Genomic DNA, 24,679 nt, shown 5'->3' with positions numbered 1-24,679 from the left:
GAGATTTCTTGTGTTGCTGTGTTTCCTGATACTAGTGGTGGATCAATATAGGTTAAAAGTGTATACCAATATCTTAGTGAGTAGGGTGCCCAAAGATCACACTATTTCATTTAAAGAGAGCACATACATAACAATTGCTGAAATGTAACATGATATTTACCTAAGTAGTTAGAAATGAATCATTTGAAAATGCATCAATTAAAAAAATAATAATTTGAATTTAAAACTGATTTTAAATTCAAATTTAAACTTTAGCTGCTTCTTGATTAAGCGATCTTATTATAGTATTTTTCACAAATATAGCTGTCCGTCATCTCACACCAGGGTTCATACTTTCTAAAATAAAGTTCAGGTAATGCTAATTTCACATACAGCAAAAAGTGCATAAGACATCTGGATATAGCAGCATAGTTTGAGATCAAGACTACTCGCTTTTTATGCTTTACAATGCACACTTAAGATCAGAAGAACCGCAATTAATGTAAAACCGCAATTAAATAAAAATGTTTATGAGATATTCAAAAACTTGTTTAAACTATAAATAAATATTTGCTGAATGGCATCAGGTACGAAAAACGTATTATCGTGTTTGCCTTTCTATTGTTAAACAGACAGACCGTACACCAATGAAGACAGAGAATTTGTATTGGCTAAAGCCAATAATTCAAAAAATGCCATATATCAGTTTGGCCACTAGTTGAAGCAGGAAGCTTGGGCAGGAAATGCTGAAGGAAGCCAATAGGTTGTGATTATGCCAAAGCCGTGAGCAATGATTTACTGCTTGTCTGGTATCGGGGTGGGATCATTTGAAAATGCATCAATTAAAAAAATAATAATTTGAATTTAAAACTGATTTTAAATTCAAATTTAAACTTTAGCTGCTTCTTGATTAAGCGATCTTATTATAGTATTTTTCACAAATATAGCTGTCCGTCATCTCACACCAGGGTTCATACTTTCTAAAATAAAGTTCAGGTAATGCTAATTTCACATACAGCAAAAAGTGCATAAGACATCTGGATATAGCAGCATAGTTTGAGATCAAGACTACTCGCTTTTTATGCTTTACAATGCACACTTAAGATCAGAAGAACCGCAATTAATGTAAAACCGCAATTAAATAAAAATGTTTATGAGATATTCAAAAACTTGTTTAAACTATAAATAAATATTTGCTGAATGGCATCAGGTACGAAAAACGTATTATCGTGTTTGCCTTTCTATTGTTAAACAGACAGACCGTACACTAATGAAGACAGAGAATTTGTATTGGCTAAAGCCAATAATTCAAAAAATGCCATATATCAGTTTGGCCACTAGTTGCAGCAGGAAGCTTGGGCAGGAAATGCTGAAGGAAGCCAATAGGTTGTGATTATGCCAAAGCCGTGAGCAATGATTTACTGCTTGTCTGGTATCGGGGTGGGATGTTTTCATTCAAAAGAGCATTCAACTGGACGAAAATCTGTGTAGTACAACATGAGTCATTAATACGTTTGGTCCGTTCAAATCAAATCAAATAAATGAGTATGTCTGCCGGACAAGACTATGTATCCTAGATAGGGACTGAATGCGATCAGACCTTGGTGATGACTTCATGGAAGCATGACACACTCTAAATTATTTGTATCTGTGCTGTCTGTTAATCGCCCCGATCTGCCTTGCTCATCAGTCACTAATTTCTTTCATTCAAGGTTAGGAGACGTTATTAGGGTGAAAGATGGCCAAACCAAGCCAGGAGACTGTAATGCAGAGAGACAGGGCTGCCGGGCCAGCAGAGAGAGAAGAAGATAAAGAAACGGAGACGGGCCGAGGGTGCAACGCAATCGCTCGAAGCGGCTCTGAGCTCTTTTGTGCTCTTACTGACTGCTTGTGCAATTAGCTCTGAAGAATGAAGCACGAAGCGAGATGGTTCCACCCAAAGTGTATTATGATGTTGGGATGAGACAGTTCAGCTGGTCTGGGATCAGCACGGTTAATTACTACATGACAAAAGAACAGCAGTTAGAGGAGTGTGGAATGTGTGCGGAGGTATTAAATGACTCTTACCTGAGACTATGTGCTCTTAGCTCACTCTCACACACACACTCACACTCTTATTCACACACACACACACACACACTCTTGCTCTCACACACACACTCACACTCACATTCTTGCTCAGACTCACACACACACACACTCAGTGTCAGACTGGCTCCACTGATTTCCAAATCTCATATTACAGTACACATGCATCTCCAGCCAATGAGTGATCAGCCTCTGGGCTGCCGCCGGCGTCTCTCTCCAGCTCCGGGAGTGATTCATGTGAATGGTGTGTAAAGTCAATGAGTCTCAGCTCTTTAAATGCTGCCATAAAGTTTCCCAAACTCCCCTCCGTCATTTTGTCTGCAGCAGGCCCTCAACACTCTATTTTGTTTTTTTTGTTTTTTTAAAGCCGAACATGCTCGTTTACCTGCCTGTGAGGGATGACGGAGGAGATTTACAACCGCGAGAACATCTCTCTCTCTCTCTGAGAGTCTGGATGCTTATAGCTGTGGCTGAGAAGAAGAAAGGTCATTAATTTGTTTTATTCAGAAGAAGTCCAGTCGATCTTGTTGTGTCTGTGAAAAACAGACTATTTTCAGTCATCTCTGAACAAAAGAGGAGGAAGGATTTTGACGGTGATATTTTAGAATTGAGATACTATTGTAAATTTTATTAATATTTTGAGTTGCTGTTAAAGTTTTTGTTTTGTGTTTTTGTCATTTTAGTTATTTTTAAGTATGTATGTATGTATATGTGTATATATATATATATATATATATATACATTTGTACACTTCATATCACATGAGTTGTGTTTCCTGAAGCAACAAAGTGCTTTACTGAGCATAATTCAGCAGAGATGTTTCATATCTGGGCACAAAAAAAATAAGAACTTGAAGTGATTTGATGTGAAAGTGTTTCCTTGTGTATCTGTTGTGTGTGGTATTGGAGGAGGGTAAATCCTTTCCCAGCGTGCCGAGTGTTGGCGGCAGTGTTTGGCCGTGGGCCGTTTTCTCTCTCTCTCTCTGTTGTGTCCGTCAGGCCTGTAAGTGTGTCCTCGGGCAGTGATCAACTGAAGCCCTGTACGCCTGGACACACATGAAAGGCAGCAGAGATGGAGAGTGGAAATGGTGAAATAGTTGAAGACAGAGTTTGTACATCCACAGGCCTATAAACCAGCTGCTGCCTCACAAACAGCAGGGGAAACAATGATTCATGCAAATAATAACATACAACTGACCATATGATCAATAATGGGAAACCACTTCCCATATCTTTCATTTGTTGACGGTCCAAGCAAATAAATACATGTATAAGGACAAATTGGTAATACTGCGTTGAGTCTCTGCTTGATGTGATATTTGGATCCAGAAGCAGTGATCTTTAATCTGAGCGTGACACTCATTCATGTCAGCGCTGAAGAAGCTCCTCAGGAAACCTGATACTGACCTGAGATCCACCGGGAGTTCAGACCGCAGGTGAGAAACCTGAACCCGGTTAAGCTGGGTGGAGATGTGTTGTAGCGGTTAACGCTCAGGGCTGAATAACCAGAGTGAGACAATGCCAGACACATCAGTTCCAGATCCAGACCACAGCCTGTCAGCCCTAAAACCGGACTGTCCAATTCAATGAACTGCAGGAGAGGGAATGCTGAATGTTGCAGCGCTCGCGTCGAACACAGAAGCTCAGCAGCCATTCAGAGCCATGCGTTTCCTGAAAGTGAAGACGCTGGGAGATGTTAGAAATAGACTGTGGTTTTGTCTGAAACCAGATCCACACCAAGGCCATGTTTATGTGGTTTTGAGGAGTCTTAAGAACAACACCACAAGATAAAGACTTCACCTCTGCTGGTAACTTCAAGATTGCTGTTTTTTTTGTTTCCTTGCAAGACATACACTATGACCATTGAGATTTCTTGTGTTGCTGTGTTTCCTGATACTAGTGGTGGATCAATATAGGTTAAAAGTGTATACCAATATCTTAGTGAGTAGGGTGCCCAAAGATCACACTATTTCATTTAAAGAGAGCACATACATAACAATTGCTGAAATGTAACATGATATTTACCTAAGTAGTTAGAAATGAATCATTTGAAAATGCATCAATTAAAAAAATAATAATTTGAATTTAAAACTGATTTTAAATTCAAATTTAAACTTTAGCTGCTTCTTGATTAAGCGATCTTATTATAGTATTTTTCACAAATATAGCTGTCCGTCATCTCACACCAGGGTTCATACTTTCTAAAATAAAGTTCAGGTAATGCTAATTTCACATACAGCAAAAAGTGCATAAGACATCTGGATATAGCAGCATAGTTTGAGATCAAGACTACTCGCTTTTTATGCTTTACAATGCACACTTAAGATCAGAAGAACCGCAATTAATGTAAAACCGCAATTAAATAAAAATGTTTATGAGATATTCAAAAACTTGTTTAAACTATAAATAAATATTTGCTGAATGGCATCAGGTACGAAAAACGTATTATCGTGTTTGCCTTTCTATTGTTAAACAGACAGACCGTACACTAATGAAGACAGAGAATTTGTATTGGCTAAAGCCAATAATTCAAAAAATGCCATATATCAGTTTGGCCACTAGTTGCAGCAGGAAGCTTGGGCAGGAAATGCTGAAGGAAGCCAATAGGTTGTGATTATGCCAAAGCCGTGAGCAATGATTTACTGCTTGTCTGGTATCGGGGTGGGATGTTTTCATTCAAAAGAGCATTCAACTGGACGAAAATCTGTGTAGTACAACATGAGTCATTAATACGTTTGGTCCGTTCAAATCAAATCAAATAAATGAGTATGTCTGCCGGACAAGACTATGTATCCTAGATAGGGACTGAATGCGATCAGACCTTGGTGATGACTTCATGGAAGCATGACACACTCTAAATTATTTGTATCTGTGCTGTCTGTTAATCGCCCCGATCTGCCTTGCTCATCAGTCACTAATTTCTTTCATTCAAGGTTAGGAGACGTTATTAGGGTGAAAGATGGCCAAACCAAGCCAGGAGACTGTAATGCAGAGAGACAGGGCTGCCGGGCCAGCAGAGAGAGAAGAAGATAAAGAAACGGAGACGGGCCGAGGGTGCAACGCAATCGCTCGAAGCGGCTCTGAGCTCTTTTGTGCTCTTACTGACTGCTTGTGCAATTAGCTCTGAAGAATGAAGCACGAAGCGAGATGGTTCCACCCAAAGTGTATTATGATGTTGGGATGAGACAGTTCAGCTGGTCTGGGATCAGCACGGTTAATTACTACATGACAAAAGAACAGCAGTTAGAGGAGTGTGGAATGTGTGCGGAGGTATTAAATGACTCTTACCTGAGACTATGTGCTCTTAGCTCACTCTCACACACACACTCACACTCTTATTCACACACACACACACACACACTCTTGCTCTCACACACACACTCACACTCACACTCACATTCTTGCTCACACTCACACACACACACACTCAGTGTCAGACTGGCTCCACTGATTTCCAGATCTCATATTACAGTACACATGCATCTCCAGCCAATGAGTGATCAGCCTCTGGGCTGCCGCCGGCGTCTCTCTCCAGCTCCGGGAGTGATTCATGTGAATGGTGTGTAAAGTCAATGAGTCTCAGCTCTTTAAATGCTGCCATAAAGTTTCCCAAACTCCCCTCCGTCATTTTGTCTGCAGCAGGCCCTCAACACTCTATTTTGTTTTTTTTGTTTTTTTAAAGCCGAACATGCTCGTTTACCTGCCTGTGAGGGATGACGGAGGAGATTTACAACCGCGAGAACATCTCTCTCTCTCTCTGAGAGTCTGGATGCTTATAGCTGTGGCTGAGAAGAAGAAAGGTCATTAATTTGTTTTATTCAGAAGAAGTCCAGTCGATCTTGTTGTGTCTGTGAAAAACAGACTATTTTCAGTCATCTCTGAACAAAAGAGGAGGAAGGATTTTGACGGTGATATTTTAGAATTGAGATACTATTGTAAATTTTATTAATATTTTGAGTTGCTGTTAAAGTTTTTGTTTTGTGTTTTTGTCATTTTAGTTATTTTTAAGTATGTATGTATGTATATGTGTATATATATATATATATATATATATATATATATTTATTATTATTATTATTATTATATATATATATATTTTTTTTTAACTACTTGTAGTTATTTTAGTACATCAAGTTAAACTAAATTAAAATGAGAAATGTTGCTTCGGCAACTAGCTGAAAAAAAAGGTGTTTTTATGTTAAGTAGCAAAAGAATGTTTTTTTTACACACCTTATATCAAGATATTTATGTGCATTCAGTGTTTGACAACAGTACTCGCTCTGAACAATACTGGATCAGAGATCATATGGAAAATGGCTATGAAAAGGAAAATGTTATGCGAAGTGCTGCAATGCCTGTCATCCAAAGTTGTACACAAACACACTAGTACTCTCATAACCATTTTAAAGGAATACCATAATTAAAGCTGTGATTTCTGCACTTCTAATGTCAAGAAGAATTGCAGTGACAGTTTTCAAGCATTCCCCTGTCTGTTATTGGTCAGCCAAACGGATGATCCCGCCCCAGACTCACCCCATTGGTTGAGTCTGTGTTACTGGGTCGTCATGCTCAAACAGACTGATTTTCTGGGACAATCAACTTGTGAATGAATTACTTAAAGTTGACTCTGTGTATTACTCTGTGTATATGAGAAAGTATTTTAACATCCTCACTTCACCTCCACATCCACTCTACAGAATCCCCCAGATATCTTTTCCATAAAAGTGCAGAAAATGGCAACAAAGTCAGCAGATTGGTGTGTGTCTGGTTGTACTTCAGGCCGGCATTCAGCGGCTGTTATCAGCTTACCTCAGTGTGTCCGTGTGTGTGTGCCACGGGCTGCTCAGTGCCAGTTTGTGCTGCTCTCTGGAAGCCTCAAATCCAGCTCTGGTCTGGACTTAAAGCCTGGCTTAATGGCTAGGCCGATTCACTGGCATCTCTGTGCCCTGCGCTCAGCCTCTCTGAGCCACACACCACACCATGTAGCCAAAAAACACATGCAGACCACAGACCTGTGACCTGCCAGCATCACCGCAGGAACACAAGCTCTGAAGGCTAGGACTGTCTTTGATTCGGTGCGGGGACGGCATTTAGTTAATTAATTATTAATTATTATTAATTATTATCTTATTATCTGAAGATGAATGAAAAGCTCTGCTAAACCCATAATAAACATTCATTTCTGTTTTAATTTCTGACATGTTGGGCTCAAACAGACAGATTGATGTTCTGAGTCACAGCGGTACAGTCTTCAAGAAGTCAACCCGAGGAAGACTTACGTAAAGCGAAGGGTGAATGTTAAACTGGCTTACAAAAAACATGTTGACATTTAAAGCATGACAAACTTCAGCTTTTGATCGAACCAAGTACAATAGGATTGTTTGAACAGAGCAGTGCTGTGATTTTGACCTTGTTTAACTCAGGATGTGGAACAGAATTTAGTCATGTTAACCGCGTGTGTTAATGATCAATCCAGTCTGCTCTTGTTCCGAAATAGAGAGACGCTCTGACCACCGCTGTGTGTGTGTGTGTGTGTGATTTGTGCTGTTCTAGATTGTTCCATTTGACTCCATTTGGAGCTGAATAGATGTTGCTGACAACAACAGAACTGCCTTGACAGAGAAAAACACAAAGAAAGCCGTGTGTTTGTGTGATGTCACTGGCTGCCAGCGGTGCCGACGAGAAGGTTTATTGCAGCTGCAGTGGAAACATGTTCACTCTTTCTTTTCTTTTCTTTTCTCGGAGGCCCTCAGCACACACAAACACTTTCGTCAGTTAATGTTTAAAGCTGAAGTGTGTCTCCAGCATAACCAAACAGGACTGAAATATAATCACTCCCATCGTCTGCCATTGCTGAGACAAACAGATAGTCCAAACACAAACGCATGCTGTTGCTTGAGCTGATGTTGTTGTCTACACTGTAGGAACTGATTTTTTCAAAGATTACTAGATTATGTTCCCAAGAAAATACCATTTCAGTCTTTCTATTTCAAAATTTCACATTTCATTCAATATGTTACTTGCCATGTCTTTGTAAGCATTTGTGAAATTTACCACGAATGTTTTGTACTTGGAGTACAATTAAAGGTATATTTCAAGTATAAAAAAGTAATATATGGATGGCAAACTATATGATATAAAACTAAGTTAAAAAAATGTACAAGTATACTTGCAGTATATAAAAAAGAGTAAACTAACAGTACACCGTTTACAGAATACTTGCAATGCAAAAGTAATACAACACAATTGCAATACAATAAATTAAAAAGTGGGTTAGAAGTGTGTAACAGTATATCTGTAAATTCACTGGTATAGTTGCAATACTAAACAAAAGCTATTTGGAAAATATACTTTACTTAAGTTTACTCGTAATAAAATGAACTTGAAATATACTTCTTATTGTAAAGATTGAGTTGATGTTGCTGTGTCTGATGCTCAATCATGAAAAGCATCACACTGTAGTCACTGTATCTTACTTGTATTTGATTCTACACATGAGAAATTATTTTCCCGTACAAAAAAAAGCAACAACATAAAATACGGTGCACTTCAGCTTGAAGTGGAGTTAGTGTTCTCAGTGGGCTTTACCTTCCATTGCAATCAGGGGTGTGTGTGTGTGTGTGTGTGTGTGTGTAAGAGTGTCCTGCCAAATGTGGGTCATTTTTATGGCTTATCACCTCGTGCAGATGTGGACAGTAAAACTCTGCTGACCAGAAAATCTGCAGATTTGGCCTCAACAAAACACTCACATCAGTGCCATTAAACACCTTTTACTCTCTCTCTATGTGTGTGTGTGTGTGTGTGATGCAGTGAGTGCAGGTTGTGACATGCTGTAAGTCTGCGCTCTGTTATTTTTCCCCCCAAAGTGTTATATGAGATGTACGCCGCAGGAAATACAACATGCACATGAATGTCTTTCATGCAACATGACGATTTGAACTTCAGACGTCTATCTCGGTGTAAAAATGTTAAAAATGGTCAGTAATGATCAATGTGTTTTGTCAAGTTCTCCTCCAAAAACAAAGAACGAAATCTGCCAGTAAGAAAAAATGCATGTTTAAAACCAGTCTTATTATCTTACACAACTATCTTACAAGCTGGTTTGATCACGGGAATGGCAGCTATGCAGGTTGATTGAGAGATGTATGGCAGGCTGTCAGCTGATGCTGTCGTGTCACTCACAGACACAACAGTGTTGGTTTATTGTGGGAAGTCATAAAGGCCTCATTTCACTGAAACACCAGAAGTGTAGAGATTGCACCAGCGCAGGGATTCGCTTTGCATTACCTGTCTGGCAGGTTTCTCCTCACAGTTACAGCTGATCGGGTAAACAAATGAGCGGCGGCCAGTGTGGATGTGCCTCAGGATCTGGGCTTAGCTGTTCAGTCTGATTCTCTGATTAATCTCTTACCTTGACTGCAGAAGTCAGCTCTTGAATGGCGCACGCAGCGGCCCTGGGCTAGCCAGAGGATATGGCTATTTCTCACTTAATTGGATTTCTGAGCAGTAAAAAGCAGAAATTCTTGGCGTGAATTAGAGAGGTTGTGGTTTTGATATAAAGGCTGTGATGCTGGTGCGGTCTAGTCCTGAAACTCCAGCCAGGGGTTTCCTCTCATAAAACCTTCTTTCAGCAATCATGCTAATTCACTAATATAGAAAATGAGTATGTACCAGGGAAAAAGACACACATCATTGGTTAAATTGAAATGCTTATGAAAATTCTCAGTTGTCCTTGAGCACATCCAGACCGTTTAAAAGACACTGGGTGAGATTCATTGGCTGGTCAACCCAAAGGAGTCTTGCTGGTTAGGCTAGTTAAGAAACCTGTTGAGGACCAAAACACAGGCTGGTCTTTTCAACTGGTGTTCCAACCGAAACGCGAAAAGACAGAAAACTAGCCGACATGTTCTCACAGTGGTCTCGCAACTTCAAACCACAGACCTATTTTTCACTGTCATCTCACCTGGGCTTCAGCCAGACTCTGAGCCGAGCAGATTATACGAGAACTGGATCTGGGAGACGTGTGCGTTCTTGAACTCTCAGCACATTTACCGACCGCACTTGATTGTTTGCAGTTCCTCAAATGCATGTGAGAAATTTCAAACACTGTGACAGCTAGTTGAAGTACACCATCCTCCCTGGACCCCATTACACACACACACACACACGCGCTTCTTTGACTCACCTAGTCATCATTTTCCCCCGTTCTTAACTCTCTGTCCTTTCATATTTTCCCCCCATTTTGTAAATCAGCTTATGTCCAGATCCCCGCATTTCCGCCGCTGTGATAGAAACGCAGGTGAAGCGTTGTGCATCCAGGCCTTGCTGCCCTTTCCACAGCGTTTATTCGTGAATTCATCAGCGCTCACCCATACCAGCGCTTAACGCTTTGATGATTACCTGTGGAAACGCTTTCCTCTCCTGAACGAGAGACGTCATTTTTAGTCATATCCTGACATTTCATGGCTACCGCCATATGAACACATCAAACTCTTTCCCTTTGCGGCGTGGAAAATAAAAATATTGTTTTTAAGTGTCAGGTAATCGCGTGTAAAGTGGCACGGCGGTGTTTTATTGTCGGAGAGAGATGAGTAAAAGTGAGAATGTGGCAGTGTCGCGAGCGAGCGCCGCACACGTTCGTGGGTAATTATATGCTGCCGACTCGTGTCTTTTGTTCTTCGGCGCTGTAAAATGGTGCGGAAGGAAAGCGTGGGGACAGGTTAAACTACAGAGGAGACGTCTCATCAGTAAAGCAGCCTGCGCACTCTTTTTCTTTCTCTCTCTCTGCCTTCAGAGAGCTGTTATCAAAGGCTGTGTGGAGTGGGTCAGGCTCACCCTGTCTTTGTTGGGAGGGCGGGACGACTCGTGTGTGTGTGTGTGTGTGATGAGAAGGTGCGTCTGCAATTCAAAAGCTGTCTGCCTCTCCAGGCCCAGTGTGACATCATCAGAGCTGGCCAATCAGCTCACAGAGAGGCTCCAGTGTTGTGTGATGCGGGCCGGTGGGACTGCGAGCGCCCTGCGGGGGGCTCTTGATTGTTTGAGCTTGACAATGGAAGAAAAGAGTAAGTGTAAAACTCTTTTATTTTCAGAATCCTGACAGTACTTCAGCTGTTTTTAAAACACCCCAGCTCCAGTAACAAGCTACTTTTCCCAACACGTAGCGATCGGAGCATGTGAGCGAAGCGGAGCGGTGTGACGCTTCACTACGTTTTCCGCTCTATGGACGTGCGCTCCACTCAGTCGTTCTAAGCAAGCGCTCCGCTAATATTCCGCTCACGCTCACCGTAAACCAATTCCCGCTCAGATCCCGCTCCGTTCTGTAAAGAACAAATTTACGTGCATTATATTAGATTATAAATGACTGCTGCCTATATCTAGCCTACATATTCTGTAGGTCTACCTATTGCTCCGAATATAATTCGAATTAACAATTTGTTTCTACGATGTCAGCAGGTTTTATTTAATTTTTTTATTTATTATTATTTATTAAGTTTAATCAATAATGATTTTAATAAGTAATTACGAAATATAATAATTCGTTCCACGATTTAGGCCTACTATAGGGAATGAACGAATTAACGAACGAATGAATTCGTGGCAGCTAAGCCTAAACAAGAGAATGAATACTTAATTCGTGGCCATAATTTAGACTAAACGAAAAAATGTATTCTTAATTCGTGGCCATAATGTAGTCCTAGCATAAAAGAGAACTAGCCTATTCTAAATTCGTGGCCGTGATTTTGTCTGCATGTCATGATCGGGGCTCCGTACAACCGAATATAACCTTAGCCTACCTGTTTATTCATTTATTATGGTATGTAACTAGCTCACCTTTTGCTACACCATGTTTACATACATCTTCGTGCTTTCTGTAATCAATATGAATCTGTACTAACTTTAACAGTCTCCCCGCACTCCCTCTCAGTTTCTTCTCCCTGCTCATTCTTAACTTAGATTTTTACTTTACATTTATGTATAAGGCTTGCAACTTCGTTGAAACAATATCTGAACTCCATAACTGCTCTACTATTCTCGATCTCTACAGATTCTCGATCTGGAACAAGCAAATCACCAAAGGGCATTCTGGGTTGAGCGAGCGGCGCTGAGCGTATTGAGCGAGCGGAGCGGAATCTTCAGAAAGGCGCTCTGTGCTCTTAAGGAAATATTACCGCTCCGCTCACATGCTCTGGTAGCGATATAGTGCTGATGTCATGTTGTATTGCACAAGCAGCTTTACAGCAGAACGAGTCGATGCAATAACCACACATACTATGTTAATGTCCACTCTTATGACCTAAGTCGTACTCGAGCGATACCGGCTCTATATCAGCATGGCTGTGATTAGGCCAGAGGCTTAGGAAGTAGAAAGACTGTTCAAATGCATTACAATAAACTAGTTATTTTATTATTACTAGTTCTTTTTCTTTATCCCCTCATGGTTACAATCTTGGTATAGTGTTGATAGTCTTGAACTCGTTCAAGGTTCGAGGACAGCAAGCCAAGGTTGTTTACCATTATCTATTAAGACTGGATGGGCAGGCGAACTCGTGAACTATCTATTTATAAAGCTGCTGCCCAGTCTAGTTGCTACCTTTGAATTAGTATCTTGTGATGTAACTAATTGCTTTATCAAAAGAGTAGCTTGACTGTAGTTGCGATTTCTGAGTAGCTCAACAAACTAAACTACAGCTTTATTCCGAAATATCTGATCACAGAAAGCTGATCAATCACAAGGAAGGATTGAACAGAGCTGAATGATTTCACAGCCTCAACGAAACACAGGCTCACCTCTGTCTCTGTTTAAAGTCCCAGGGCTTAGACGTGCCAGTGTCTGATTTCAGCTACTGCTTGCGTTCTCTCTTTTTTCTCTCAGCGAGGGTCAGTGTGTAACTCTGTGCGAACCTCTTCAGCAGTGATTTGTGAAGGCTCAGCGATCCCCTCGTGAGACTGAAGGCAGATTGCGAGGGTCTGCTGGAGCGGGTCAGAGGTGCGGAGCGGTTTTATCTTGTTGACGGCATGCAGAGGCTGTAAAACATCATCTGCGCCAGACGCAGCTCTCACACTGAACGTGCAACTCATATTTCAGCCTCAAACCTTAATAAAGAGCAATTTATATCATGCATAAAGAAAATGAAGCCAGTTGCATTTTTATGACCGTTTTACAACCCAAATTCTGTAATACAGTAATGAATATGATCCTGCTAGTTTATTTTTGACAAATGCATTTTTAATTGTTTATGTATTATGTTATCTCTGTGTACGGCAGCACTCTTTATTGGCATGCAAATGGCCGTGGTGTGTATAGTGATTCAGAGATTTTGTGCAGGCGTGCCGACAGCGCTTTCGGCGAGGGGGTTAAGGAGTATTGTGACAGTCTCTGAAGGTGTTGCTTTCAGCCGTTTTAATTGGTAGGAAATCCATTTAAATGTGTGGGCTTTTGACATTTTGCTCTAAAAGCAGAAAATAACGTAGTGCCCTTCAAGAAGACTGCTTCTCCCTTTTCACAGGAATAATATAAATAGAGAGATTAGACTCTCGGTCCACTCGACGAACAAACAATGAAGCACACAAAAATGGGTTAAAACATCCGTAAACCTGTGGTCAAAACGCTCTGCAGCCGTGAATCGAAGCACTCAGGCACAGCGGAGGAAGTGACACGTATTGTTTACCTACAGACAAGTGCCACCTTTGGTTATTTCTACATAATTGAACATTTTGTTTTAGGTGAAAGTGAGAGAAGCCATTTAGCCGTCGTCACAGCTGTCTGTTCCGTTTTGAAAGTCACAGAAGTCGCAAAGTCGTTTGGGGTTGATCTCTTTCTTCGACACCATTGACCATCGTATTATGTGGCTGCAGGCTTTCACATGTAAAATTGTGAAACCAAGGTCACTCGGGAGAGACCTGAGTTTACTTTTACACTAGCATCAGTTTGTCTTACAGACGTTTCGAGGCAAAGCTATAAAACTAACACAGAGTATCACTCAATTTTTAACTGAAGCCGAACATAGCTTTAAAGGTTTTGCTGCTTTGTAAAGCTCATGAATTTTTAATGAAGTAACCATCATTGAGTTTATGATTGGTTGTCTGTTACTACTCTGACATTCTAGCAGCATTTTGGCACTGCAAGGGTTAAAAACGGTGCTTTCACAATTAGAAGTGTAGGTAAAAAGATGAAACAGCCGATCTTAATAGCGGAGAACAGAATGGAGCAGATCTGAACAGAGTAAAATAAAGCTGAACATAATAAAACGGAGCAATGCAGAACGAGATCTCTAGTTGATTAATCTGACGCTGTCTGTGACTAACCTTCTGTAAAATAACATTTCCCTATTTTACCGAAAACAACACAAGCACTATCTGTGTTTCTTCATGTTGATTGGATCATTATTTCTGTTTTTCAATTTGGTTGAGGAGCTGATGGCTTTATGATTGAATTCATCACCTCCCGCAATACTGTTTTCCACATCTGGCTAGCTTGCGATTATGTGAGCCTGCAGCACAAAAGCAGTGTTAAGTCGCAGGGGTATATTTGTAGCAATAGCCAAAAATACATTGTATGGGTCAAAATTATTGATTTTTCTTTTATGCCAAAAATCATTAGGATATTAAGTAAAGATCATGTTCCATGAAGATATTTTGTACATTTCCTACTGTAACTATAGCAAAACGTAATGTTTGATTAGTAATATGCATTGCTAAGAACTTCATCTGGACAACTTTAAAGATGATTTTCTCAATATTTAGATTTTTTTGCACCCTCAGATTCCAGATTTTCAAATAGTTGTATCTCGGCCAAATATTGTCCGATCCTAACAAACCATACATCAATGGAAAGCTTATTTATTCTGCTTTCTGTTGAAGTATACATCTCAATTTTGAAAAACTGACCCTTATGACTGGTTTTGTGGTCCAGGGTCACATATTAGAAATCGATTTCTGAGTTTTAATTCGAGAATGTGGGCTGATTTGATGCTGATTTGTGTCCTACACTTTTGTCACTATTAATAAGCGGCTGTTTATGAGCGTGCCGGGATGGAGTTGTTAACCCGTGTTTATTGGCGACTGCGAACGGGCTTTGCCCTTGAGGTTTTATCAGACACAATAATGATTTTATTATGTAAATGAAGAGCAGGCTATTATTTCATTAGCAAGGCTGAATATTTGCAGCCATAGATTAGTATGCAAATCATCCCCGTTAGTGTCCTTGCAGCGTCGCTGAATGCAGGAGCCGCGCTCGGGCCCATCTGGACTCATTAAAGCGCTCATCCCGTCTGTCCTGCACAGTGAACTGAGCTCCGGAAGAGATGAGCGGCTGTCAAACGCCAAACACCACACATTCGGCGTGGAATGAAAGATATTTGCTGCATAAGGCAGTGGGATTGTGGCGATTTGGAGCTCCTGAATAGCCACTGCCCCATTTAGACAGATGAATTCTGTCCTCGGCACATAAGCGGGCTCTCTGTCCTCGGGCCAGCTATCCACAGCTATTCCGGCCCCTCGGCAGAGCCAAGCGCGTCAAAGAGAGTCAGATGGTGTGTGGAGGTGTTTGGTTTTGTGATGCTGGAGAATATCATGTGTGTGCGAATGTGGGCAGACGCCGCAGCGAGGACTGAGCTCAATTTCCTGTGCTGTAGATAAATTAAACGCTGCGAGACGATTCAGTGGGTGTTGTATTTTGTCTTGAATTTGAAGGTGTTTTGCTTTGGTTCGGGAGTCTCTTTGTTTGGTGAAGCATTTCAAATCACACACACACACACACACACACACACACCGGCCTTTCGCAAATACACTTAACCGATGCCCAGCGCTCGCAGAGGCACTAAAGACTACAATTAAAAAGGAGCTCATTCTCAGTTCAGTTTAATCAGATAAAAACCAGTCTCTTTGTTTGTTTGTTTGGTGAAGCATTTCAAATCACACACACACACACACACACCGGCCTTTCGCAAATACACTTAACCGATGCCCAGCGCTCGCAGAGGCACTAAAGACTACAATTAAAAAGGAGCTCATTCTCAGTTCAGTTTAATCAGATAAAAACTGTAGATGAAACTGTTAGCTAATGTTGATAATAATTTTCATAGGAACAGAATTCAATGACATGCTGTTAAAGTAAGATTCAGTGATCTTCATCCACATTATCTACTGGATGAATATTACAAAATGGAAAGGAAAAGAATAATAAACATGCATATGCTATTTTTTTGTGATATTTGCACTTTTAAGTAAAAATATTTTTTGTACAACATTGGCCTATTTGCATTCTTAAGACCTATTTGAACAGTAATACACTAAATATAATTGTATGGCGTTGTTAGAGATTTGAGGCTCAGCTCATAATGTAACTTTTATTAGTGCTCTTGGATGCATGAGAAGTGACATGTCTTTTAATTTTGTGCGTCTCAAATGGTTTTAGCATGACATGGCACTAAGTCCGTGGATTAGCAGTCAATGACAGCGGTATTATTAGTCTGCCTTTATAATCAGTCAGATTAAGTGTGCAGACGTCTCTCCTGCCCTCTGGAAATCAGTGTCTTCTTCTTTAGTTCATTTCATTAACACACTCAATCCACTCTTGCAACGGTCTGTTTGCTGAAGCCGTTGTCAGCCGTTTTCTATATTTGCATGTGTTTGAAGTGCAAAATGCAGGAAACGTGTGTTTTACTCATTCAAAACTAAATCTACGCCACATTGGCACTGGATATTCCCTTAAAATTAAATGAAAACGTGCAGCTCGGGACTGTTATGCTTACATAGTGGCTTATCCTGCAGCTAGAGAATCTGCAGAAGGTGCTTGTGTCTCAAAGTTGAGATTAATGTAATTTGTGTTGCGACACAGTCTGGCGTAGAGATCTGTTGAACGATGAGGACGCATTTCCATGTGTAACTTTTGGGGAGATAAATTTGTGTGGCCTCTTGGGAAGGTGCAGATATTTCTTTCCCAACATTATGCAGGGCTGTTTAATTAACACCTTCATCTGTCTGGATTTCTGCTCTCTCTGTGAAATCACGGAGAGGTTGTAAAGGTCAGTGGATGTAAAACACAGAGCGTCTGACCTTTACACAGGTGAGAAAACCTCACATAATGAATGCACTGCTTTAGAGTCACTAACAAGTTCTGAGTCAGTCATGTCACTGTCATGTCAGACAGTTTTTCAAGATGATGATAGATAATAGATCAATGTCCAGTCTGGAGGTTGTAGTTAGAGATTGGAGGGGATGGAGATGTCGGCGGGTAGGATGCTATTTTACTCTCCCTTACCTCACTGGTGGGCTTTATGACTACATTTGTGCCATTATTATTTTTTGGTTTAGTATAATAAAGTCCTTAAAAATGCAGAAATCTGCATGCCTCAGTTCACCATCTTGCAGCTTATTGTTGGTAATGCTCATAATATAGATTGCAATGTGTGTGTATATATATATATATATATATATATATACATATACATATATACATGAATGTATGTTATTGTTAAAAAATGTTTTATTAATTTTTACATTTTACGTTTATTTTTAAGAGATAAAGAGCCACCTGCTTCAGCATTGCAAATGTACTGATATTTGTCAGCCATTAGAGCACTCTAGAAAACATGCATGAGAAAATGAAACGCACACACACACACACTCACACACATGCACACACACACGCCGAGCGGTGACAGATCGTCCTGCTGTCTACTCTCATGTCTGTTCTGACTGCATCAGCTCCCATCTGAGCCCAAACACAAATATGAACATTCAATGAAATGCATATACTATATTGTAGGACAACATATGCATTTATATTAAACTGTATATAGTTACATTAAAGTTTAAATTTTAGTGTCTTTTATTTGATGGATCAAGATGGCAGAACACCAGAAAATAAAATGCAGACGCAGTATAAAATATATATTGTACATGTCATGGAATAAATTGACATAATTAGTCAAAGTGAATTATGTGATTATTTATATCTGGTCTCAAAGCTTGTGTTTTACTAATGCAATTCATCCGTTGTGTAAATATCTTTGAATTGCAGTACAGTAAATTCATCATGCTGTCATTTCAATTCAAACATCAATTCAACATCTTGTGGGGTGTGAACAATTCACACTCACACTCATGAACTGAATAGGGGAGCCAGTTTTGCCAACCACACACACACACACTCTCTCATTTTCACACAGACACACACATACACACACACACTCTCTCTCTCTTTCTCTCTCACACTCACACACACACACACACACACAGGCGGATATTGGCAGAAAGAGAGGTAGAATGGCAGCAGGACGTGACACACTCTTGATGGGAACACTGTCCTATATGTTGTAAGTGTGTAATACACTACTGCTGTTCCACAACTCCTGTTTCTGTGTGTTCATAACCGTATGAATCACAGATGATTTATGCTTTCTGCAGGTCTGTGTGACTGTAAGAGGTTTATAAAGCTCCTGTTAGCTGATTTGAGTCTTTGACTGTATGTGCTAGTACTCATTTTCACCCCGTTTCATCTGCAGTTTTCATAATAAGACTGAGCTATCAGTAATCTCTGTAAATGAGTAACAATGTCTGGCGCAGTGTCAGAGAAGGGTTGTTGTCATAAGAACATGATAGCTGACTTGAGAAACACAAACAGAGGACGTTTGATATGAGCGAGCTAGAGCACTAGATTTAGGCATGTGCAGAAAGTGTCCTGTTCTTCTGTCGTATGCTAAATCAGTGGGGCTATTTAATCTTACGAAAAGTACTGAACATGGTTCAGTGATGGTACTATATGGTACTTTCATGTATAACACTTGAATGATCATCGTTTTCACATATCATATTCATATAACCTTCATATTCATATATCATGATCATATGCAGAAGAATTCATATAATACTAAAAAAGAAAGTCTGTGATCAAAATGAAAATTTGGCATTCATAATCCTAATTTGAAATAATGTCACAAAAAGTATTCAATAAGTTTGTAACAAAACGATGTGTTCAAATGGAAGATGTACTAGAAAACATGTATTTGGGTGGGATTTCATGCAGTCACTTTCTCTGTATTGAAAAAAAAAAGTCATTTAGAAAAATATTCTATGTGTCTAATCTATGTGCATTGTCACTAGTGGTCACAGACTTTTGAATCTCGCTGTGTGTGTGTGTGTGTGTGTGTGTGTCATTTACAGTACTAATAAAGTTGTGCATTTGTGTTTGAGTTGTAACATGTATATAATGATCCTCTGTTCTAGGTGGATGCTCCTTCGATGATGGCCCCGCACAATGCGACTACCAGCAGGATCCTTACGACGACTTCGACTGGACACACGTCAGCGCTCAAGAAGTGCCATACCTGCCCTCTGACCTTCCCCAGGGTGAGTCCATCAGACACGCTTGCTCATAGCTGGACTAAACTAGATTTGGACTCCACTACGCGCAGTAACGTCCTCGCTAACCTCACGGTTGGAGAATCTGAGGCAAGTGGGGCAAGTCTCCAATTTGAAAGAGCACAGAGTGAGAGTGAAAACGCATGGTTTTATCTGCCCTTGGGCTTGTTTAAACAGTAAGGCAGATTTAGGAATGTTTTAATGGGCTGCTAACATTTAAACAAATTTGCAGCGCCGTCTTATCGTGTCAGGGTAAAAGCCATTACTGAAGAACTGAAGAAGTTGAGAGAAAATAGGCAGGTAACAGAACATTAATCTTCTTTAAACTGCTGTTCCCGCTCTCTGAACACTCCTCGGTTGGGATCTGAAAATACTTTTCCATTTACATGACAAAACGTGTGAAGTGCCGGAGGGGGGAAAAAAGGCTTTGGTCAAAGGACTGTCATACGTGACACAATTAAACTTTTTAAATGTGCTGAAAGAAGATGTGAACAAGAGGGGAGAGTGGAGCGTTGCGACCTTCACTTTTCACCTCTCTGATGCTTAATCACTCGTTTTCAGACAGGAGATTCTGCTCAGGGAAATTAAAGCATTTCACTCTCAGCTAAATTCCCTAATTAATTAGATATTAAGTTATTAATCAAGGCAGGAGAACAGAGAAGGTCATCAGCTCTTGCTTTCAGTCAGGTAGGGTTTCATTAGAAGAGGACCTGAAGGAGAACATTGCAGTTTTTATGATAATAGCTGTTGCATCTCGCTTGAGGCACCTGGGTAACTAACACTTTTAAGCAAATGAATTGAACAAAATTGTAATTTGATGTTTTGTCATTTTTTGCTGCATTTAGAAGGCATGCATTCATTAAGGTTGATTTCTCACAGTGTTTGCTGGTGTGCTTGTGTGTGAACAGCTGGCCTCGTGGGCTGCAGTCTCTCGCTACATTCACTTGAGAACACCATTTAGGGGACTCTCATCAGACTTGTCTCTCATGGAAAGTTGACAAAGATGGGACGTTTGGATGTCTTCATTTTGATATCAAACAATCAACAGAAGTGCTTTTCTGCAGAAAAACACAGGGATAAGAGTAGAAAGGTGAACAAAAATAGGGGAAAGAGAAAAGGATGGAAAGGACAAAGAGACATAAAGGTGGAAAAATGGACAGGAAAATGCACAAATGTGTTAAAAAAGACGATGAGACCGAGAGATGGACAGTAAGAGACAGTAAGATAAGAAGATGGAGAGGAATGACAGAAATGTAGATAAAAAGATAGACAGGGAAGAAGAGGGAGAGAGAGATGGATGGAAAGAGACAGAAATGTGGATAAAAAGGGAAATACGAATGAGACAAAATAATGGACAGGAACAACAGAAATGTGGCTAGAAAGATGAATAGGGGAAGAGAGAAGGATGGAAAGGGAAAAGACAGAAAGAGACAGAAATGTGCACAAAAATGGACAGGAAAAAACAACTGTGGACAGAGAGATGGACAGGAAAAGAGACCGAGATGGACAAGACAAATGTGGACAAAAAGATATGCAGGAGTGGATAGAACAAGACAAAAAGATGGACAGGAACATCTCAAAAGTGGATAAAAAGAGGGATGAATGGAAAGAAAATATACAAAGATGGACAGGAAAAGGGAAATGTTGACATAAAATGGACAGGAAAAGACAAAAATATGGTCACGAAGCAAAGGGAATGATAGAAGGGAAAATAGAGATAGATGGACAGCAAGAGACAGAAATGTGGACAGAAAGATAGACAGCAAAGAAGAGAAGGGTGGAAAGGGAAAAAGAAAGAGATGGACAGAAATGTGGACCAAAAATGGACAGGAAAAGACAAAGACTGCAAAAGAGAGAAGAATGGAAAGGGAAAGAGACAGGGAGAGACAGAAATGTGGATAGAAAGATAGACTGGAAAAGGGAGAAGGATGGAAAGGGAGAAGACAAAGAGATGGACAGAGGAAGACAAATGTGGACTAAAATGATCATTAGTTTATATTGGTTTATTATCGGTTGATGTGCATGAGGTTCATTATGGTCCATTCCTGCACTCTCTGCAAGAAGAAAATGTTTTATAAAGTGACGCAAACATGTTTGCATGATGTGCCATAATTACGAACATTAAGTGACGCTAGCTGCATGGCTTGAGGGACGGTGTATTTACAATTCATAATTATATAAGAAAATGATTTTTAATTTTAAGGACACAACTTCTGTGAACACTATTCTCTATAACTCAAATCAATGTTTTTTTTAAATAGTCTGAGCACATTTTCATAAGGCTACACGTGATACGACGTTTTGTAATTTCTAACTTTTGTTGCACAATGTAGCACAAGATTCATTGTTTTTTAAATCTTTAAATGTGAAATTTTGTAAACTAGAAAACTGTCCGGCTCCTGGTTTGTAGTGCAGGTGGCTCTGGATGACTGGTTATGTGCTTTTGAAGGTCTTGAGTTACTGTGAGCGTGTAAAGATCGCCGGGAAGGACAGTGACAGAGCTTTCCGCTCTACATCTCTTGGCCAGTGTTAGCCTGACAAAAGAGACTTCCCGTTAATGTGGGTCACTGCCATGAAGGAGAGCGCGCCGCACCGGCCTGTAACATGAGAGCGCTCTTAAAGAAGCCCAGCAGTTTGGACTGATGTGTGCTGTGTGTTTGAGTGCTGCAGAGGTGGCGTAGGCAGTTTGTGATTCGGCTGTTAGCACGGATCGGTCGCGTTAGTGTTGTGGGAAGTGTGACAGCCATCTTGAGCGTCTTCTCTCAGCCATCTTGTTGAGAGTGTTGTGACAGCGTCAATGTTACACCGAGATAGTGTTTGGATAGCCGCTGACGCCTCTCATCTACTTCATCAGCCTTGTTTAGATAATGACTACTATGCATTTCAATTCTGTCAGTTTTACTCGATGAAATTCTTCACATTTGTAGCAGTTTATGCCAAAAACCGCTGCGCTGAAATCATAATAAATCAGTGCAAGATCTCCTTCTGTCAGTATAAGAAGCTTCCAGAATTGGTTGTTTTGTTTGCACATTTTATTGTAATAGCGGTAACCCTGGTATTATGGTAAAATGGTCATTAAAGCTGCATTTAATGCCACAAAATGGCTCGTTATGAATGCATTTAATTTGTAGGGGTTTTATTGTGCAGTTTTTTCCTCCGGTGAAGGTTGAGCGTTTTCTCTGAGCAGCAGATGAGCTCCGGGGCCGGAGCAGCAGGGATCTGAATGTGAATGCCCGCATTTTACATCCCTGCCAAAAACCCAACAGCCCATTTCAGTTATTCACATTTCATGAGCAATCAAAGAGAGCTCGGATGGGATGTGTTTGACAGGCCTGTTTCCTCTCTGAATGTTCAGAGATAACAGATCAGCTTATATTTTCAGGCAACTGCTCATTTAAGCTGTGCCTTTGGTCGTTCAGTGGAATCTAATGGAGCTTCACTTTAAGGCCCCTGTAGAATTACAGGATGTAGAATCAAAGTTAAATGAATCACAATGAAATGCAAAACTGCCGTAAGTGTGATTTTTCAATAAAACATGAGGTTTCATTAATAATCAGTCCCGTCACTGCAAATGTGCATTTAAATACGTTTGTTGTTTAGGTTTTGTCTCAGATTGTTTGAACTGCATCTATACAGGCTTAGCTTATATAATTTAAACAAATCTTTGAATGACTAATGAACATTTAATTTCACAAACCTTGCAGACTTGACTTGTGAATTGAATACAGACAGGAGGAGAGTTCAGCTTCACTGGAGACGCGCGATCGACAAACTTTAAACTCGTGATTTCAAATTATGCTGCATTTTATGCAGTTGCCCACTGTCATATTCATGTTATTTTAATTGCGTGCTGTCTGGAGACTGAGTGTTACCTTGGCTTTATTTGAAAAAAAATAAAAATTATTCACACAAACTTCCCAGAATACTGAGTGCCCTGTTGGTTACAGTGTTTACTTCCTTTTTAATTAGATTTTTATTAAATATTTATTTATTTGTGAAAAATGCTTTGTCTTCTAAAGTATAAGTATGTTTATTTTACACAATTATTTTTAATCCATTTTCAAATGATTTCAAATTTCTTAAATATAAATTAAAATAAATAAAATTATATCGGCCATCGACCACCCTGCTTTCCAAGATATCGGCATCGGCTGTCAAAAAACCCATATCGGTCGACCACTAAGGGACTGCTACAAAAGTGTAGATTTGGCTCCGTGAAGTGTCTTCTGATTGCTCTGGGTGTGTCTGTGTGGTTTTGGCACGGGTCGAGGCTGCATTCTGTTGAAGTGTGTAACAAGAACATGGGTTTTTTTCTACTCAGTCATGCTCTGATTCCATTGAGGAGTGACTTGAACATCAGACCTCTGAACACACTAATGCACCGCACATTTCACATTGACTGAGGATTTGTCTTTGTGCTCACACTGAACTCCTACACTCTCTGGAACGAGACACGGAGGTCTGTTTTCCATCAAATCATCAATAGTTGATGTCATGCCTGGTAGTTTCCTTCTCCAAAAATGAGCCGACTGTTTATGATGCCATAACATAAAATGTATTGCTAGTCCTAAATGTGGTTTTGCATTGAAAAACACAAGACGTTGTTTGAGAGTGAAGTGATGAGTCACTGATGAAGTGGAATGGGGAAAAAAAACTACGTGTATGTTTGATTTTTTTTTTTTACAAAACGTTTATTTTTTGAGATGACCTCTGAAGCTGAATGCTTACATTTTGGCTAAGAAATATTTAACATTTTCTTATATTATTTCTGAACATATAGGCAGAGCTTGTACAATATTTGCCTTCATGTTTCATGCATCTTTTCAAACGGTAAAAATTGAAATTGTTATCTTGAATCGATCATTATGAAAAAAGTTTGATTTTATTTTTTGCCATGTCGCCCAGCCCTATGTACTGCGTGTTTGCACTGATTAGAATATTGTGCTGTTAGCTTTGATTGTGTTGATGGGTTTCCGTTTCATTTGCATGCTCCCTATGTAGGCAGCGAGTCAGCTGGAGTCTGGGGCAGAGCTGTTGGGTAGATTCAGCCTGAGCTGGGAGGTTTGAGGTTTGTTCAGCGGAGAGTTGAGTTGGGTGTGGTTGTGTGTAATTAGTGGTGTGGTGGTTTAGTTCTCTGTCCAGTGCTGGGCAGCATACTAACATAAACCGCAGCTCCTTACTCGCTAAACCAGCCTCAAATCTAAGCTTTGTGGATCTGAACTCATGCTCATGTGTTCTTGTGGCTTTGA

The 24,679-nt window shown here is 40.1% G+C and overlaps 1 protein-coding gene across 1 annotated transcript in view; it reads left to right on the top strand.

The window, feature by feature from the left end:
- Positions 1 to 24,679, top strand: part of ptprk (protein tyrosine phosphatase receptor type K) — a 181,663-nt gene that overhangs the window by 32,725 nt on the left and 124,259 nt on the right. The window contains exon 3 of the mRNA XM_016250223.1: positions 19,296 to 19,418. Within this exon, the coding sequence (XP_016105709.1) occupies positions 19,296 to 19,418 (123 nt within the window). The remainder of the gene's footprint in view (positions 1 to 19,295; positions 19,419 to 24,679) is intronic.

Source organism: Sinocyclocheilus grahami, unplaced genomic scaffold (assembly GCF_001515645.1).
Source record: "Sinocyclocheilus grahami isolate Dianchi unplaced genomic scaffold, SAMN03320097.WGS_v1.1 scaffold975.1, whole genome shotgun sequence".
Lineage (NCBI taxonomy): Eukaryota > Metazoa > Chordata > Actinopteri > Cypriniformes > Cyprinidae > Sinocyclocheilus > Sinocyclocheilus grahami.
This window is presented reverse-complemented; position numbering and strand designations above follow the sequence as displayed.